Source organism: Sceloporus undulatus, chromosome 1, assembly GCF_019175285.1.
Source record: "Sceloporus undulatus isolate JIND9_A2432 ecotype Alabama chromosome 1, SceUnd_v1.1, whole genome shotgun sequence".
In the NCBI taxonomy this organism is placed as follows: Eukaryota; Metazoa; Chordata; class Lepidosauria; order Squamata; family Phrynosomatidae; genus Sceloporus; species Sceloporus undulatus.
The window spans coordinates 112,070,892-112,089,748 of NC_056522.1; the positions used below are offsets into that span (position 1 = coordinate 112,070,892).

The 18,857-nt window shown below is 40.5% G+C and overlaps 1 protein-coding gene across 2 annotated transcripts in view; it reads left to right on the top strand.

Moving 5' to 3' along the window:
- PDSS2 (decaprenyl diphosphate synthase subunit 2) overlaps positions 1-18,857 on the top strand; it is a 130,829-nt gene that overhangs the window by 39,858 nt on the left and 72,114 nt on the right. Inside the window, exons 3-4 of one of the 2 annotated variants that reach the window (XM_042443006.1) lie at positions 9,797-9,955; positions 16,149-16,347. In XM_042443006.1, the coding sequence (XP_042298940.1) occupies positions 9,797-9,955; positions 16,149-16,347 (358 nt within the window). The remainder of the gene's footprint in view (positions 1-9,796; positions 9,956-16,148; positions 16,348-18,857) is intronic. The other variant, XM_042443014.1, reaches the window with a different exon arrangement.

Here is an 18,857-nt window from a genome sequence, read left to right on the forward strand (position 1 = left end):
TGGCTCCCTCTCCCTTTCCGCATTCAGTATAAGCTCCTGCTGTCGACATTCAAAGCCCTCCATGGACTGGCCCCTCCTTACCTATCAGACCTTCTTTCTCTTCACCTTCCCACCAGGGCCCTCCGTTCTGGTAGTCAAGGGTTCCTGTCTCAGCCCAGGATTTCCTCTGCCCCATCCCGGATTCGCCCCTTTTCACTTGCTGCCCCTCACTCCTGGAACCTTCTTCCTCCACAAGCAAGAGCCATCACTTCTTTAACCAGCTTCAAAACGGAGCTGAAAACCATCCTATTCAGAGAAGCTTTCCCAGGCATCGCATAATTGTCGCTTACTATCTGATGTTCTGTTGTTGGCTGTTTATCGATCCATTTCCTGTATTCCTATGTACTGTATATGTATTATCCTACTTGTGATTATGTATTTTCTCTGGATAATGATTAACCATCCATTATGAAGCCTTGCCCTCCCTCCAGTCCATCTGCCTTGGTCCAGACCTCGGAGGTTGAGAGGAACTGCTGGACCTCTTACCCTTTCCCTCCACCACTCCCTTCTCCTTCTGTGTCATGTCTTTTTAGATTGTAAGCCTGAGGGCAGGGAACCGTCTAACTAAAAAGATTGCATGTACAGCGCTGTGTAAATTTACAGCGCTTCATAAATAAAGGTTAATAATAATAATAATAATTTCCCTGTGGAAAGGAAATAAATAGGATTAATGAGGGGGGATTCCTACTAAAAATCAGTCAAAAGCTTCCATGCACCAAGAAAGCCTTTCACAAATGTTGAAAAGGAACAATGGCTCTCCCCCTCCCCCCCAAAAAGGGCCAGGGAATCAGTGTTAATAACAGAAATTAGCTGGCTGCAACATTCCAAAATACATCTGATTAATCTGATCCTGTCCCAGAGGCAGCAGCAGTTGCCTGGCTCAGAAGAGTTTTTCTATCCCTTCCCTGCTGCTGATTATAGCAGCACACCTGGTGATAGGGGCAAGGGCTCAGAGGCAGCTTGCCATCTCCTTTAACTGTTTAGCATCACTGCATGTATGTAGCAAGACCCATCTGCTTCATGGTTATATTTTGCCAAAAGCAAGCACATGGATAAGGTGAATTACCATGGGTGGGGGGGGGGATGAGACTTGAAAAAATCTCTTCAAAGCAAGTTCAAATGTTAGAGGGTTCAAAGTGTCATGAAATAAATTGGGGGCGCTCAATAACAATGCCCTCCCCTCTGCACACTCCCATGCACTTCCTGTGCCTTGCCTACTAATAAATGCATGTCCTCTCAAAGCTGAATTAATTTGCTGTACTGTTCATCATTTACTGCTTCTTTTCTTTAGTATTTCAGACTTTTAACTATATTCTCAGAAATAGAACCTCCTATTAATATTGGGAAGAAGCGAAGCCATTCACAAGCATGCAGGATGTTAAAGGTTTAAAGAGAATGAACATTGAAAATTGGGTTTATACTATTGGAAAAAGCAGCTTCTTGATTTATCAGTTCTGCCTTTTGCTTTGCATTTTTGAAAAAAAGAGATTCACCTATTGTTTCTTTCTCTGGTGTATGGTGAAACAGATACACATTTGATATAACTTCTCAAACTGAGAAAATAAAAGCATGTATGCACTAAATCATTTTAATGCTTTGTTACACTTAGTAAAGATGTACATTTTCTGTAAATTTAAAGTCATAAAAGAATTAAGTCCCTTCCGCCAAAAAAAAAAAAAAAAAAAAAAAACCATGAGGGGAAATGGAAAAAATAGAAATGCAGTGTTAGCACACTTTTGATATTAAAGGTCACTTTCTTACATTGTAATTATGCATTCCTCTTACATAAAACATGTAGATGTGTTAGCCATTTAACAAATACAAACAAAAATCCATAACTGATACCTTTATTGGCCAACGGAAAGCAAAATGTTACAAACCAAACAGAAGGAAAAAAAACAATTGGAGATGTTAGTCAGATGCCTGCATGTTGTTTCGGTCCTTAGTAAAGAGGTTATGATGGGGAGGATATCTTTTGTAGGCAGGCTCCTCCTCCTGCTGGCCATATGGCAATAGGGAGATTTTCAAAGTCCAGGAAATTTAAAGTCCAACACGGGACCCATCTTTTGCAATCCAATATGTCTCCATTCCAATGAGGACACAGGCCTCTTGTAGCCAGAGAACAATGGATTCCTCAAGAAGTCAAGAATGGAGACATATTGGATTGCAAAAGAGGGGTCCCTGTTGAGATGCAAATGAAGGCTTTGTCCATGCTCTTCACTGTTTGACTTCTGGAATGCAGCACCTACTCACTAAAAATGTTTTTATTTTGATGCCTTGCTAAGCAGTCATCTCCCCCTCTTCTCCCCCAGTGTCCATCCAGATGCAGGGGGTAAGATAGCCAATAGAGGCAGAGGAGTCAAACAGACAGTAGAGAGCAGTGTTAAATACTTTTAGCAAGAGGGCAAAGCCTGCACTGTCGGTTCATTCGCAGACCAGGGGTGGGCAGTTGTGAAAGGCCAGAGGGCTGCATTAGCCCCACATGAGACCTTAGAGGGTTTTTGTGTGTGTGTCTTCAAGCTGCTCCAAAATGAAAATCAAATTGCTCCAAAATGTTCCCATGTGCTCTGTAAAGGACACTATGTGCATTTCCACCATGTTTTTGCACCTTCCAGGACCATTTTGGGCTGAGAGAGGCCTTTTTTTGACAACAGTGGTTTGCAGTGGTTCCGGTCCTTCCTCTCGGGCAGCTCTCAGAGGGTGCTACTCGGGGACTGTAGCTCCAGTAAGAGGTACCTCACTTGTGGGGTTCCTTGTGGGGTTCCTCAGGGGGCTATTTTGCCCCCGATGTTATTTAACATCTATATGAAGCCGCTGGGTGAGATAATACGGAGTCATGGTGCTGGGTGTTATCAGTACGCTGATGACACCCAAATCTATTTCTCTGTATCTCGTTCGTCGGCCTCGAATTCCGATGGCATCTCTTCTCTCAATGAATGTCTTCAGGCGGTAATAGGCTGGATGAGGAAAAACAGATTGAAACTGAATCCAGACAAGACGGAGGTGCTCATGGTAGCGGCCCCAAAACCAAGAATTGGGTTGCAACCTCCAGTCCTGGATGGGGTCACACTCTCCTCCAGCGACTGTGTTCGCAGTCTGGGGGTGCTCCTTGACTCGTCGCTCCTGATGACAAATCAGGTAAATGTCACGGTCAGGAGTGCCTGTTATCAGCTTCGGCTGATACGCCAGCTGCGCCCTTTTCTGGAAGTAAGGGATCTTGAGACGGTTGTGCACGCGCTGGTAACCTCACACCTTGACTTCTGTAATGCACTCTACATGGGGCTACCCCTGTGCTTGACTTGGAAATTACAGCTGGTTCAAAATATGGCAGCCAGGCTTGTCTCAGGAACATCTAGGAGGGACCACATTACTCCGGTTTTGAGGTTCCTCCACTGGCTGCCTATCAGCTTCCGGGCCCAGTACAAGGTGTTGGTTATCACCTTTAAAGCCCTAAATGGCTTGGGTCCAAGCTATCTCAGGGACCGCCTCCTCCCGTACAATCCTCCCCGTGCTCTCCGGTCCTCTGGGAAGAACTTACTACAGCCTTTAAAATCTAGGCTTGCGGCGACCTCCCAGAGGGCGTTCTCTGCTGTCGCCCCCAAACTCTGGAACGACCTGCCAGATGAGATCCGTCAGATAACATCATTAGACAGCTTTAAAAAAGCGGTCAAGACGGATCTCTTCCGGCAGGCCTTTCCAGATTAACCATCCCGGCCCAGGTTCCCTGATTCCCTCATTCCTCCCATGGCCCCATCTTAGTGATGGTTGAGGATCAACAGAGGGATATCAGGGTTTTTAGTTTTTAATTGTTGTTTTTATGCATTGATATTGTGTTTTAATATGTTATACTGTTTAATACTGTCTTAAGGTGGGAGTGATAAAGTGTTTTTAATTGTCATATTTTATATTTTACTGTTGTTAACCGCCCGGATTGGTTTGCCAGAGGGCGCCCGCCCGCTTCCATCTGGGCTGCGGCCCAAGGGACTCCCTGCTGCCCCGGAGGACGCCGCTGCCTTTTCCACCTGGCAGTGGCCCTGGTGAGGACTCTTTGTTTGCCGCGGCGGCGGCGTCTTTAGAAGGGGAGGGGCCAGGTGAGAGCGGCCCCTCATAAGCCGGCTCGCCGGCCTCCCCGAAGAGGATGCCGCCCGCCCGCTTCCATCTGGGCTGCGGCCCAAAGGACTCTCCTTTACCCCTATACCATCGGGGAGGAGCGCCAAGGACAAATTGCCTGTCGCCGCTGTTGCGGTCTTTTTGGAGGGACGGAATTTGAGAGGGGGGGTGTAGGTTTTATTGTCAGGGGATTGTTTTTCTGCTTTGTATTATACTGCTTTTTCTGCTTTGTATTATACTGTCTTTTTTTTTCTGTATTGTATTATGTATTATGTACTGTATTTTTATATTGTTGGCATGGTATGGTATTGCATTGTTTTTTCCTGTGCATTGTTTTGCTTTGTATTCTGAGACTCTGTTGTAAGCCGCCTTGATCATATGGAAAGGCGGGGTATAAATAAAACTTATTATTATTATTATTATTATAACAGGAAGTGAGTGAAAGCCACTTCTTCCTGCTTTTGAAAAAAAGGCTTCTCTAGGGCCTAAATTGGCCCAGGTTCTCCCCAAGATGTGGTCAAAATGCTCTCCACCCCCTGGAAGGAGTTTGATGGGAATTGGGGAAAAAATGCAAATAAATGTTGGCCACAGGCATCCTCCAAAAATGGTGGACATGCCCTCCATAAACCTTTGAGGGTATTTTGGCTGCACTTGCCCATGCCTGTCTTAGACCCTGAATAGCTCCATCTCTGATTGAGCTGCCTTTTCTTCTATGGCTTTATTGTAGGAGCAGGTAAAAAAAGACCTTATGGGGAAGCAGAAGAGGAGAGAAGAAACAAAGGCTTTAAGAAAATGTTGTAAAAGCTGTGTTTGCAGGAGAGGAATAAGGAAGATGAAGATACATACAGATACAAACAGCATTGGTGTCTCACCCCACCCCATCTCAGTTGAAGAAGAAAATGCTGCAGGTAGTGTAGGATGATCTCCAATGCCCCTCAAAGGAGGGGGCATTAAGGGGAAGAGAGAAGTGCAATTTGTGGATTGCCAGGTGAGGCATATTTAAATACTTCAGTTTATATTGTGGAAAGGGAGTATCATTTTGTCACCAAATCCATTAATCAAGAAATTCAGTCAGCTGTAGGGACTTTGAAGATAGTGAGAAAGAAAGGGGTGAACCTACCTTCCCTTCTTCAAAGGAACATAGCTCATGCCTCCTCCATATTAAACAAGGACAAAGAGGAGATGAAGCCTTTCGCCCAAATTTCCTAAAACAGGCAAAATTACAACCCCTCTCTCTAATGTCTTAGAAGAAACAACCTCCATTCTTCCTTCTCCATTCACTCTAACTGGGCTAGAAGGGCCAAGCTGAGTCTGTCTCCATGTAGCCTCCTCTCCACCCTTCTGTTGTCACAAATCTGATCCATTTGTTTGGGGAATTCCACATCTTTATGCATATGAAAAGCAAAACTACACCTTCATGCACATGTAAAACAAAATCCATTTGTTTGGGGAATTCCACACCTTTATGCACATGTAAAATAGCAATAATACTTTCATGGAAGTAAGTGCCATTAAATAGACACACACACACCTACACACACTTCACCCCTACAACAGACCTGTGAAGTAGGCTAACATTCCTTGCTCCAAGTAATCATATGAACTTTATGAGCAGATTGGGATTTGAAACTTTGTATACAGTGTGTACTGTATTTGGGCAGCCTGATGAGATGGAGTAAGGAAACTCACAGGGATATCTGACAGAAGACTGTATGATTTTTGGCAGGGTCTAATAAAGGCATATTGATTTTTTGCTTCCACAATCCATATTAGTGTTATACTGTTATAAGTCAAATAAAAAGGCCAGAAGGTATATTGAGTGCTAGTGTACAGTCAGATTACATTAGGAGCCCACACTCCCCAAATACATTTGCACCAGATCCCACAGTCAGTTGTGGCTGCAACCATAATTTACTGCAAAAATGAAAGTTTTCATTATTTAGATACAGCAATTTTTCATTGCAAAATGGATAAAGTTTTTTTTTATTATTTTTGTGGTATCTTTCCTATCATTGCATTTGACTCTTAGGATATCAAATGATTTTCAGCCATCTTTTGATCTGAGGAGTGAAAACAGTATTTTGAAATCAGCTGCCATTTATATTTGAAAATGTATTTTTCTTCATGCCTTGTTAGAATTTAATCCATTTGTGCTGTCACTCTCCAGCTACACTGGTCTCTCTCTCTCTCTCTCTCTCTCTCTCTCTCTATATATATATATATATATATATATATATATATATGTGTGTGTGTGTGTGTGTGTGTGTAAATATATATATATGTATATATATAGCTGTGTAGAAATATTTCAGGGAAACACTTGGACAGATGAGCATCTGTTCACAGGTTTGGTGGTGTCTCTCCATAATTGGCAATGCATATTAATGGGAATCTGTTTACCTTCATTCAGTTTCTCTCCTATAGTCACTGAATATACATATATCTAGCTGAGCTTTCAAGGCTTGAGTCTAAAATGCAGATCTTCCTATTTTATGCACGACTGTACTCACCTTCTCAAATAGGGATAAATGTGGCAGCCAGTGGGCCCTTTTTTGTTTATCTTTTTGAAAATAAGATAAATATTTTGCTCATAATATCCAGTTTTACACACTAGGTGTATTGTCATGTAGTTGTTTGGTCATCTTCATAAGCCTCACTTTTCTTTAGCTATGCTGACAGGAATTTTTAAAAGTTTGCAATTAATTATACATTTTATGATACAATGTATGTAGTACCTTTAATTGTGCATTGTATATACAGTGTAGAATTCATATTGGATTTTGAAAACATATTTTTCCTTTTCAGTGATACTTCTGTGCAGACATCAGTCAGTTGTTCAAACTATTACTGTATTTTTTAAAACATGCAATGATGATGTTCTGGGTAAAGTTCTCAGTCCATTTAAAATACTAAAATTATTTAAAAGTGCAGCAGCCATCTGAGGACCATAGTTGCAAGAGGTTTATGTAGCCTTTTCTTATCTTTCTGTCTTTTTCTAGCCTAAAATTGTATTGGAGAGAGTAAATTAACAAAAAGCTTTAATGAAATCCAATATTTATTCATTGCAGTTTCATAATCACAGTGGGTATCACCATCACTACATACCCATAGGTTTCTCTTGTGTTAATGATCCTTTTTTAAATGCAAGCTTCAGTTTCTAGTTTGGAAAGGGCAAGGCTATGCAGGCTTCTACCACAACTGGCATGGTGATGATATGAACTGTGTAGTTGAGTCTATTAAGATCTTTAGGAGAGGCCCTCTGGAAAATACCATGATGAGCAGAGGCCTTTGTGACCAGCACCCAGGAGAAGTTCTTCTCCTGTATTGATCTGAGATTGTGGGACGTTCTGCCCTCAGAGTTCAATCAGTTCCCATTCTCACTCCCTTTTGGAAAGGATGTGAAGACACAACCCTGTTTAATACACTGAAATCTACATTCTGATTTTGGTTTCAGCAGCTTTGGCTGAATTCTTCAGAATTTTCTTTGGGTGAAAGGGTCTTATTAGCATCTTTTAATTAGTTCCTAAATTATACAGAATAGCAAAGTGTCCACTAGGGTGTATATAGCTCTGTCAAGTGCTTCCCTAGTTATAGACTCCCATGTTAAAGAAATAGGGATTTAGTGTTAATTGGAAGTACCCATGGCCAAGGTCTAAATTAGTTTTCTTACTTAGGTTTTTGATGCTTCTGCTTTTATTCTGAAAAAGTGATTGTTGCAACCCTTCATGTAAAATTCTGGTTATGGAACTACATCTGAACTTAAATATGTTACATCACTGTTTGTTTGATTTTTAATTTAATGTAACCATTTATTGGTGTACATAAAAGTACTTTTTTCCTCTTTTGTTTTTATCCAGATTTGCATTTCTCTTTGTGGCAATGCAAATTCAGATATTACAACATCAGGTTACCACGCTGCGTATGTAACCTGTAGCACTGAGTTTGAGCATTAGGTTTCAGTTTCTCTTGAATGACACAGATTTCATCCTTGTACAGTCTCTTGCAGGTCTCTGGCAATATCAAAGCCTGTAGTTAAATTTCTTTTTGTTTTAAACAAAGTACTTTCAGTAGTTTTTGGTTTGTTTCTGGCCTTAATGTTTTAAGGCACTTTGTTAGAACAATCCAAATATTACATCTTTGTTTGTAAAACAGTCTGTACAGTATTTAGTGGGAAAATTCTATTCAGACAAATGTAATGTTAAACATAAGAAAAATTCTGAAAAGCGTATTAGTGTAATACTTTTTAAAACCATTGAAAAAATTGCAAAAATGTGCAAATTTTCAAATCCTCAATATCTTTTCATCAGGCCAGATATTCCAAAATGCAATCTGGTGGGGGCAGTAATGGTGAGAATGGAAGGCTGACCCAATTTTATTCTACAGCTCTGAACATAGAGACACTATTACAGTACTTCAGCATCAAATCACCCTCCCCCCTCATCCCTATCCCACCTCTGTTTGTTGCATCTTGTTTCTTGAAAAGATCTGGAGACCTTGAAAATTTGCACTTTTTAATGACCTTAGCCAGATAAACATACCAGTTGGCCTGATAAATATATTATAGTAATATGGATTTTAGAATATATCAATTTTTTTTCTCTTGGCAATCTCTGTTGCATAATAAATTTTAAAATAATAGATTTAAGTGAACTTTGATCCACCATTTCTATAAAATAAAATGCAAGGAATAATTTTATTCCTGGCCTTAATGGTTTTAACCTTGTCGACTAATTTGAATATTCGTGTAGAAGTAGAATCTGAAATGAGACGCAAATGAAGGAAAAATTGCTAATGCTGGCACGGTATATCTAATGAGTACTGTGTAATAAACCATAACCTCTTCAACAGTTCTGTGGAAAACAGTGTGATTATTTTGGATGGATGGCTCCTTGTGTATGGCTCATTACCATCTGGCATAATCTGTATTGATATAGTCTGTAATTGTGAACTATTTGACATGCTGCTTTTAATAAATGTGACTTGCCTAGTTGGGACTCATATATAGGAAACTGTAACAAGGGGATTATAGACTGTCATGCGTGCTGCACATACTGAGAGGCAAAATGAATTTCTTTGAGATCTGGGTCCCAATCCAGAGATCTTTGTGTGTAACAAAGGGCCACCTACACATGTCATCCTTCACAGAATAGATGGGCAGCTCTGTCAGTTCTAACAGTGAAGATCACATTTTTGGGAATGAATGTGTATGTGGAAGCATTTGGGTTTGGTCTCACCCAACAGGTAATTGGTGGTGTTAGGTGTAAGGGTCTGTGGCAACCATCTGTTCAGCAGTACCCCCATAGAACTTAGTTCCTGGATTCATGGACCTCTCCCTATAACATACTTGGCTGTGTATCAGTGGAAATGAAGAACCAACAATCTGCTTATAGATACCTGCATCAGTATGAGTAGCTCACTTTCTGAATCAGAGCAGTATATTTCTGTAAATACCTGTACAGGGATATTCCAAACATATTCTCTCTCTCTCTCTCTCTCTCTCTCTCTCTCTCTCTCTCTCTCTTTTACACACACAGACACAGACACTCACTCACTCACTCATTCATACTCATTTTATATAAGGGACACCATTTTACTATGCCATTGTATATAATGGTACTTGAGCATCCATGTATTTTGGTATCCACAGGGGATCCTGGAACCAAGCCCAGCAGATACCAAGTGCTCACTGTATATGGAAGAGGGAGCAAGCTTGTTTTCTTCTGCTCCAGAGCCTAGAACAAGATCCAGGAGATTTAACTTACAAGAAAAGAGATTCCACTCAAACATTAGGAAGAAAATCTTTACAGTAAGAACTGTTTGAACAAACTGCCTTGGAAGATAGTGGACTCTTCTTTAGATGCCTTTAAACAGAAGTTAGAGTATTTTTAGTTGTGCATTCCTGCATGGCAACGCGTTGGGCTAGGTGACATTTGCAACCACTTCTAACTCTTAAGATTGTACGATTTTATGAATAAATAAATTGCATGTTATTTTGTTGATCTAATACAGTATTTCCTAGACTTCATGCAATCATTTGCCAATTTTAAGTTTGCTACATTTCCCCCCCAGGTGTCACCTTTCCAAGCCTAGAAACCCGTTTAGGTACACTGTACATTTTCTCCTGCAGATACACACACATACACACAAACACTTTATTCTGTCATTTTAATGGCTATTCTTATGTGTTATTATTTTGCCATTGCACTCAAGGGACATTACAGTTTATAATAATGAGCTATAGCATAATATACAGAATACAAAAGGGGAAGGGACAGAGAGGGAAGAGGAAAAATAAGCAGATGCAAGTTATCATCAATTGCAGTTCTGGAAAGAGGAAGCCTGGTGAGAAATGGACTGATGGGAAGGTTAAAGAAACATTTATTCTCCCACCTCTGCCTCAGATTCAGTCACGTGGAAAGGCTGACCAAGGATAAAATACATGCTATGGTTGACAATTAAATAGATACTATATCACACAGTTGTGCCACAATTAAGCAATTTATTGCGCCAGATAACAAACTATAAAACCAACAGTTTGAACAATGGGGACTTGATTCAGAAATTTCTGCATATTGGAGAAGGTTTTTTTTAATATGGAGAAGTTGATGGAGGAAGGCAAGAGAGGCTGTTCATAATATATTTAATACTTTGATGTAGGAATACCCAATGCAAGATGTGGGTTAAGTCTTCTATATAACCTTTTGTGAAGAAGTTTGATTTTAAAAAACTAAACTATTTTAAAATATGAAAAGCATAAACATCAGATGTTGGATACCTGATTCCTTTCTTTTCTTTTCTTTTAAGAGAGATTTTAATTCTGTTAATCCAAGAGTTCAGATCTATATATTTTTTATATCTGTAGTTTTGTTTTATTATTGTTACACTGCACTGATTGTTGTGCATTTTGTTACACTGTAATGTGGTTTCTAGAACACATGCTGACATATCCACAGCCACTTGATCATCATTATTATAAATGCCCATTGATTACTATGTAATACGATATTGAGTCAGGGCAGTGCCCTTCAGATGCAAGGGTAGAGTTAATACTGAGATGACACCCACATCTATAAGTGAATTATTATCTGAACATTTGGAAAAGGCTGCCTACTGCCTCAGAATTTGTATATGGAGCAATAGATCCCTGTCCATGAGTGTTATGAGGTCCTTACCTAATTTTAGAAATATGTCCTATTGTACTTTGTTATTCAGTTGAACACAGCAAAAATAGTCCAAATAAAGTTTTCCTATTGGGAACGGATGCTTTAGAATATGATCTAAGGAAATGTGAGCATGCAAGTCTTTTGTGGCTTTTAATGTATTATTCCACAAATGTCTTTAGTCTCTCAGGATTTCTGCTGAAAATGATACATCTAGTGTAGCAGGAGGCTTTATTCTAGTCATTTTGAGAATAAAATTTCTATGCTACAAAAATGTGCCTTGTTATGATAGATTCAGATTATCAGATCTGAGCTAATAATAAGCTATAATATGTAAGAGGTTCAGGCTTAGAAGGCAGCTCCTTTGCTCCCACTTCATTTCTCAATTCAAGTGTACAAATAAACCAGGAAACTTCAGTTAAACATAGCTGCTGTTAGGTTCTCCTCCCGAAAAGACCTGTGATTTGTGGATTCTAAATAAGCCAGGTTTCAGAATCCAGCTTTAAACCACTGGTTCACAGCTTGGTTTATTTGGATGTGATTAGCTCTAGTTTCCTGTTTCTGCTATAATTGGAAGCTGTGGTTAATTGCGGTTTCCTGACTTGTTCACTTGTGTGAGAAGAAGTGGAGGGACTTGGTGTAGGTGCATGAAGCTCATGCGTATCCTGGTTTATTGAACCAGGATTTGCTTGTCCATAATTTTACATTTTGATGCAGTTTAGTGCATTGCCCATGCATTGTAAACTGGATTCTTTGATCTAATTTGTTGTTATTACATATACTGTATTTAAATCCTCTGATTCAAAGCTTTTTATGCATTTCTAAACTTTGTTGTTGTTGTTTTTGTTGTTGTTGTTGTGTGCCCTTAGGTTATAGCTAAGTTATGGTGACTGTAAGGCATTTTTACAGGGTTTTCTTGGCCATAATTGTTCCAAAAGAGTTTGCCTTTGCCTTCCTCTGAGGAGGACACAGTGCAACTTGCCCAATGTCACTCAGTGGGTTTCCAAGGCCAAGCTGGGATTCGAACCCTGGTCTCCAGAATTGCCCAGCATTTAATCCACTATGCCATGCTGGCTCTCTCTGAACATGCAGACATTGTCATGCCCTGTAAAACAGCCACATCCATCTCCTTCCTTATGCACACTGATCCTTAAGTATGTACACATGACATGAATGCATGCAGTTGCTTTAAATGTGGCTGTTCATGTCATTTATATGTGTGTCTGGATGTCCAGAATATATACTTTTAATTTGACATCTCAAAGTACATTTCTGTTTGTAAGATAGCAAGCAGACAGACAAATAAAACTGACAATGCTTTTGACATTTTCTTGTTCAAATGTACAATTGAACATTGATATTTCCTAAACCAGAGATGAACTATGTATGACTTTTGCGCTCTTGACTTTGGATGTTGGGGAGATCATTTGAACCCAACCTTATTTGCCTTTCTGCTTCTCTTTTTGTGCTCAGAGTTGTGAAGCAGCTTGGGTAGTGGCAGATGTGTAGTTAGCCAGACACAAGTCTGGAGGCTAATGTAAAAAATAACTTGGCTAACCAGAGAGTGGGGAAGGCTTTGGGAGAGATTGTAGACTGGGAGGAGAGCAAGGAGCCAGTGCCCTTGGATAGCCAGTGTTGAGCTTGAAATTCTCTTAAGTTTTGTTTGTGCAAATAATATCAAAGATATCAATACACTTGTTTGTTTGTTTTATCTAGTGTATGATCTGATAGTGTTCTATGGCTAACAGCTAGTGGCAGCAGCCCTGTTTCAAAATAGTGATTTCAAAAACCAAATAACTGTTTGGTCTTACAGAACATTTGTATGTGTGTATGAAAGAGAGGGGGGATATTAAAAGCTGATCAAGAAAAGTAGATTCTAAAAATATGTGTATCTTATTGGATAAGTGCTCTTTTTTAATGGTTCTTTCCTATTAGTTGTTCTACATTGACACATCTGAATGCAACTGTCAGTTCAAACTTACCATTACATAATAAAATGTCTGGCATTGTAATTTTTTTTTTGTACGGTTGTTTTATGTGCGATTAATGTTCAGGAGTCATGTTTGTGATTTGGTGGTGACCACTTGTTACTGTCTGTTTATATTACATTAGAACAGTAGGAAGGTAGTACAACCATCAGACCCAACCGAAGCCTGCCTAAAAACTCTTCACTCGTGCCACATGGCCCTACTTCTAAACTAAGATCTATGGGAAGTGGCTGTGGCTGCTTATTGATAAAAAGGAAAGGAACACTGCACATTTTAGGTGTTATTCTCTGTAAAGTAAATCCCAGAGCTGACCATTAGTATTGAAAACAGCATGAGGTAGGCACAGCCTTGTTAATCACTTAACTAATGTGTAACTTTGTTGCTTTGGCAATATAGTTTGATTATTCTGACCATTTCTTCCTGAACATTTCTGTAAAATGTTTCCTGTACCACTTGGCAGCTTGTATCCATTTTCCTGCAATTATTTCTGTGCCCACAGGCAGTGTAGATCGATTTATCCAAGAAATGATAATCCTGCAAGTCTGTAATCCTGTGCTCATATGGTTGGGAATAAGAACCTTTAACTACAGTCAACTTTCTTCAGAATAAGGCTTGTTTTAATATTTATTTGCTGAAAATATTTCCCCATGCTGCTCAGCCAAACAAGGCTCCCATCAGTCCCATAATAAGAAAGGCTCTTAGACTACAGTTTCAAAGACAGGACACAAAAAGAAAAGAACTGGGTGGAAGAAGGAGAGAAGCAAATCCAAGCACTAGTTTTTGTAAAATTCTCATGGATATTGTTTTTGACAGGGCAAGGTAATACAAACTCATTGCAGTTGATTTCTTCTTAGACTGTTGGATGGAGCTACTTCAATCTACTCCTTGCTGTGAAGTTCTTCTTAACAGAGAGGGGTGCAACCTGGCAAAGGCCTTGGCCCCCTAGCTAATAGGTGAGGCCAGGCTATGCCTCCTTTCATTTCTGCAATCCAGGCACTGAATGCTCCATCCCTCAGGGAAGAATGAAGTGAACTCCCTATACCCATTCCTTCTCTGTCTGACATGTATTTGATTAAGATGTAACCTGTAATTCAGACAGAGCTTGTGGAAGTTACTTTACAGAAAGTAATTTACTCTGTTACTTATGATGGTGTTAAATGATAATCCGTTTCTATTATTTCTGATGATGAAAAAAAAGTTGTGTTATCTTACATTTTAGACTACTTTTTGGTATTACTTTCTGAGGATGACAAACCTTATGATAAGAAAATGGAATAAAATTTCAAAATATCATGTTGTTATGCCCGTTAATCAAACTTCAGGAAATAGCTAGAAACTATTATTCTGTATCATTACAAAATGTATCTAGTTATAGGTAACAGCCTTACTTGCAACCCCTTACTTTCAGGGCACTGGATCCAGATAATGGCAACATTTGAAAGCTCTATAAATATTCAAGCCTCCTCAGACTGATTAAATAAAATTGTGTTCTCTCTTACTCTTTGGAACTTTAGTGTATTTTAACATTTGTTAATGGAGATGTTTAAAAAAGCCATTGTTCAATAAGCTCTTGCAAGGTACCTACTTATTAATTGCTCTTATTTGAGCTCTTCAAGGTTGTGTAATTGGCATGTTTCCCATAGTACACTAATCTGAAAATTGAGGCTGCTTAAATATCTACTATGCTGATGTCCTGTAGGTCTAGGAGAACTCTGAATATTGTCGAAATGCCTAGAGCTATTCCATAAAGTAAGACTTTACCCAAGTTATATGTTACTTTAGTTAAAAATTAAGCACACTTTAGCAGAAGATATCCTGCAGGGTTCTTCTCTCTGAATACACTAAATGCATGAAGTACAGCTGTAATGCAGTTGGTTAAATAATATAGGTGTTATTTGGAGAGCAAACAGAATGTAGAAACCTAAAGGGCAAAATGGAAAGGAAGACTTGGAAAGTATGACACTGATGTATTTGTGTAACCTTTCCATGGTGAGCTTTACAGATAGAATTTTGTTCCCTTCATTAAAAGCTTATTAGAGGAAGAAAAGGGACAGTAGAGGTTTTACTTCAATAGCCAGGGATGGGTTGGAGAGCCTGATCTCCTCAAGATATTAATGTGTGCCTTCAGCCAGGGGAAATGAGCCATCATTTAAGTAAGCTTCAGCTTTATGGGTTCGTCACTAGGGATCCCCATATGTCCCGGGATCTCCAGTAGTCAGAAATGGCAGGCCTTGATTGTTGAGAGCAGAGATCTCTCATTGGTATTCATGGCAGGTATCTCTGCTCAGTCTGCCCAGAGCAAGTCTGTTTAATGTTGATCAGCTGTCCATCTGATAAACTGAATTGATATGGACATTTCCCTCCAAGGGCTGCTCTGACAATGACAGCAGGAGCATCAGGATGTCTTGTTAGTTTCTGTCTCCCTCTGTCTCTCCCTCCCACTCCTTCCCCCACTTTAAAATGTGTTAACCCTTCTTTCAGGCAAAGGTTATGATGATATGCAATTACTACTGCTTCTAAGAATTAACACTACACATCTGAAGACCAGAGGATAATTTGCACACTCTAATTTCTTTTTGACCACTATGTATGCTACAAGCATATCTATCTATCTATCTATCTATCTATCTATCTATCTATCTAATCTATCTATCGTTAGTAAATATAATATAGAGGAAATGTAGCCAAAGGGAGTTGTTAAATAAGATAAGATAAACTCATGATATTGTCTTTTGGGTTTGTATGAGTAAGCACCCCCTCCTTGTTCATGTTTTAGCATTTTTCTATATTGGACCAGCAGGTTATAGCTATTTTGTAGCTAATAGAACTGTTTCTGGTCTTTGCTTTAAAGCCAGCGCACTCTGGCAGAGATTACAGAGTTGATCCACACCGCTTTCCTGGTACATCGTGGGATAGTAAACATTGGTGAACTGACATCTTCAGATGGCCCGTTGAAAGACATGCAGTTTGGAAACAAAATGGCAGTCTTAAGTGGTGATTTTCTTCTAGCAAATGCATGCACAAACCTTGCTACACTACAAAATACTAAGGTAATATTATTTTTATTATTTTAAAGGAAGGTGTAAGCTTTGCTTGTGTTTTATTTTGGGAGGTTTTTCTGCTGCTGCTTTTTGCAAGGTAATTTTGTTAGAAATCCATTTCCCTTGAGGAATTAAATGTCATATAAAATTGTACATGCAGCCCAGCTGTCTGAAATTTTACCAGATATGAAATAGTGACTATATCAAGTGAACTGAGTATATAAAATGTCTGTTATAAAATTCATTCTCACTTTCCACATATATGTCTAACTAAATCAGTAGTGAGATTAGCTGGCAAACATATGGCCCCCAGAGGTACCACAGTAAATTAAGGTAAATGCAACTCTGCCCAGTGAAATTCTGGAGTATTGTTTTTTAAAATGTTAAAAACAATGTGTAGTATAGTTTTAAAACTAGTTTGTGTAAGCAAATTTCACAGTTTTTTTCTTGGCCATAGCATACACCCCCTTTCTATATCCTACAGTGGACAGCCAAAATTGGCTGGGGATGTTTTTCATCACCGTGGGTCAGTACAGGTGGTACCAGGTGCTTCTGAAGAAAAAACCCAGAAATGACTGGAAAATAGCTTCCATTTCCTTGAAGGTGGGGGTTGTACCTTCTAGAAACCCTCTTCTCCATTTTTCTCAAATTTGATGGTTTAAAGGGGGACACAAGAATGGCCTTGATGAGTCTGACACAAGCCACAGCTGCATACTTCCCAAGCCTACTCGAAACCGTTCTCCAGTTTCTCAAGCTTTTATAGCCCTATGATTCCAGACAATGAAAACCAATAACATTGAAGGGAAATATAAAAAGATTCCCAAGGAGCAGTGTATTTGCATTTGTGGAAATGGGGATATTGAAGACACCATACACTATATGCTACATTGTAGGATATATAAAACCCCAAGAGATAAGTTTCTGAAGAAAAGTTTAGAACTTGTAGCTAACCAAAATGACTTGAAGAAAATCACTGACTTGTTAGCTAATACAATAAAATCTGTTGTGTTCAACACTGCCAGATTTGCTGTGAAAGCAATTAAATTTAGATTAGATTTTGAGAGTAAAGGCCTGTGTGAGAATCTGCAGTAAACAGATTATATTAATTTGAATGGATTATGAAAAATTGTGATATGTTTTTATGTGAAATATTTTTGTAATTTTAGTGTAAACATATTGCTCTATATCAGGGATCGGCAACCCCCGGCCCGTGGGCCTGATGCGGCCCGCGGAGGCGGCAGAACTAGCCCGTTTGCTCCTGACACCGCCAATTGCCGCTGCTCTGGGCGCCATTTTGAAGAACAAAATGGCGGCACCCATTGGGAGGCCCGGTGTGGCCCCTGGAGCCCTCCAACAGGGCTCCGGCGCCCGCAGCAGGCTTCTAGGAGGCCCGGTGCACTCACTAGAGCCCTGTTCGAGGGCTCCAGGGGCTGCACCGGGCCTCCTAATGAGCGCCTCCCTCCGCCCTCCTCCCTCCTGGCTCCACCCTCCTCCCTCTGCCCTTCTCCCTCCTGGCTCCGCCCTCCGCCCTACTCCTCCCTCCTCCCTCCTCCTCCTAAATGGAAGAGCGGGGAAAGGAGGAGGAGGCACAGAGAGAGGGAGAGAGCCAGAGCCACTCAGGGCCGTAACTACCGTGGGGTGAGAGGAGCACCGCCCCGGGGCCCCCAGCCAAAGGGGACCCCGCGCCGCCCTCCCTTGCCTCACAAATGCCCCTCTCTCTCTCTCTCTCTCTCTCTCTCTCTCTCCATCTTCCCTCCTTAGCCCAGCCTCCCTTTCCCAGCAACAGAGAAGTCAGGACTGGGGGCCTGAGGGGGAGGTGCTGACGCAAGGCTGGCAAAAAGGAGCCGAGGAGGAGAGGGAGGGACGGGAGTGGTGCGAATTTCCGAGGGCTGCCTCAGTCAGGCTGCATTCATACTGGAGAAATAACCCGGTTTGGCAGGGCTTTAATTCTTTTCTGGCTCATGGATATGGAATTGTGGGAGGTAAAGTATGTGGTGGGGCCCAGATATCAAGGTTTGACTCCTTTTTGGCTCAAGGCTGTGGAATTCTGGGAGGTGGAGTATGTGGTGGGGCCCAGATATCAAGGTTTGACTCCTTTTTGGCTCAAGGCTGTGGAATCCTGGGAGGTGGAGTATGTGGTGGGGCTCAGATATCAAGGTTTGACTCCTTTCTGGCTCAAGGCTGTGGAATCCTGGGAGGTGGAGTATGTGGTGGGGTCCAGATATCAAAGCTTGACGCTTCTGGCTCAAGGCTATGGAATTCTGGGAGTTAGAGTAAGTTGTGGAGCCCAGAGCTCAAGGCCTCTTTTTATAGGACACGTCTTACATTTCAGATTTCTACCCAGAAGGAATTTCAAAATGTCCTCATTTTTTGTAAGATGACCAGATGTCCTCCTTTTCTAGGATGTGTCCTATGTTTCAACCTTCTAGCCAAGAGGAATGTCAAAATGTCTTTCATTTTTGGTAGGATGACCACATGTCCTCCTTTATCCAGGACAAGGCCTACATTTCAGCCCTGCC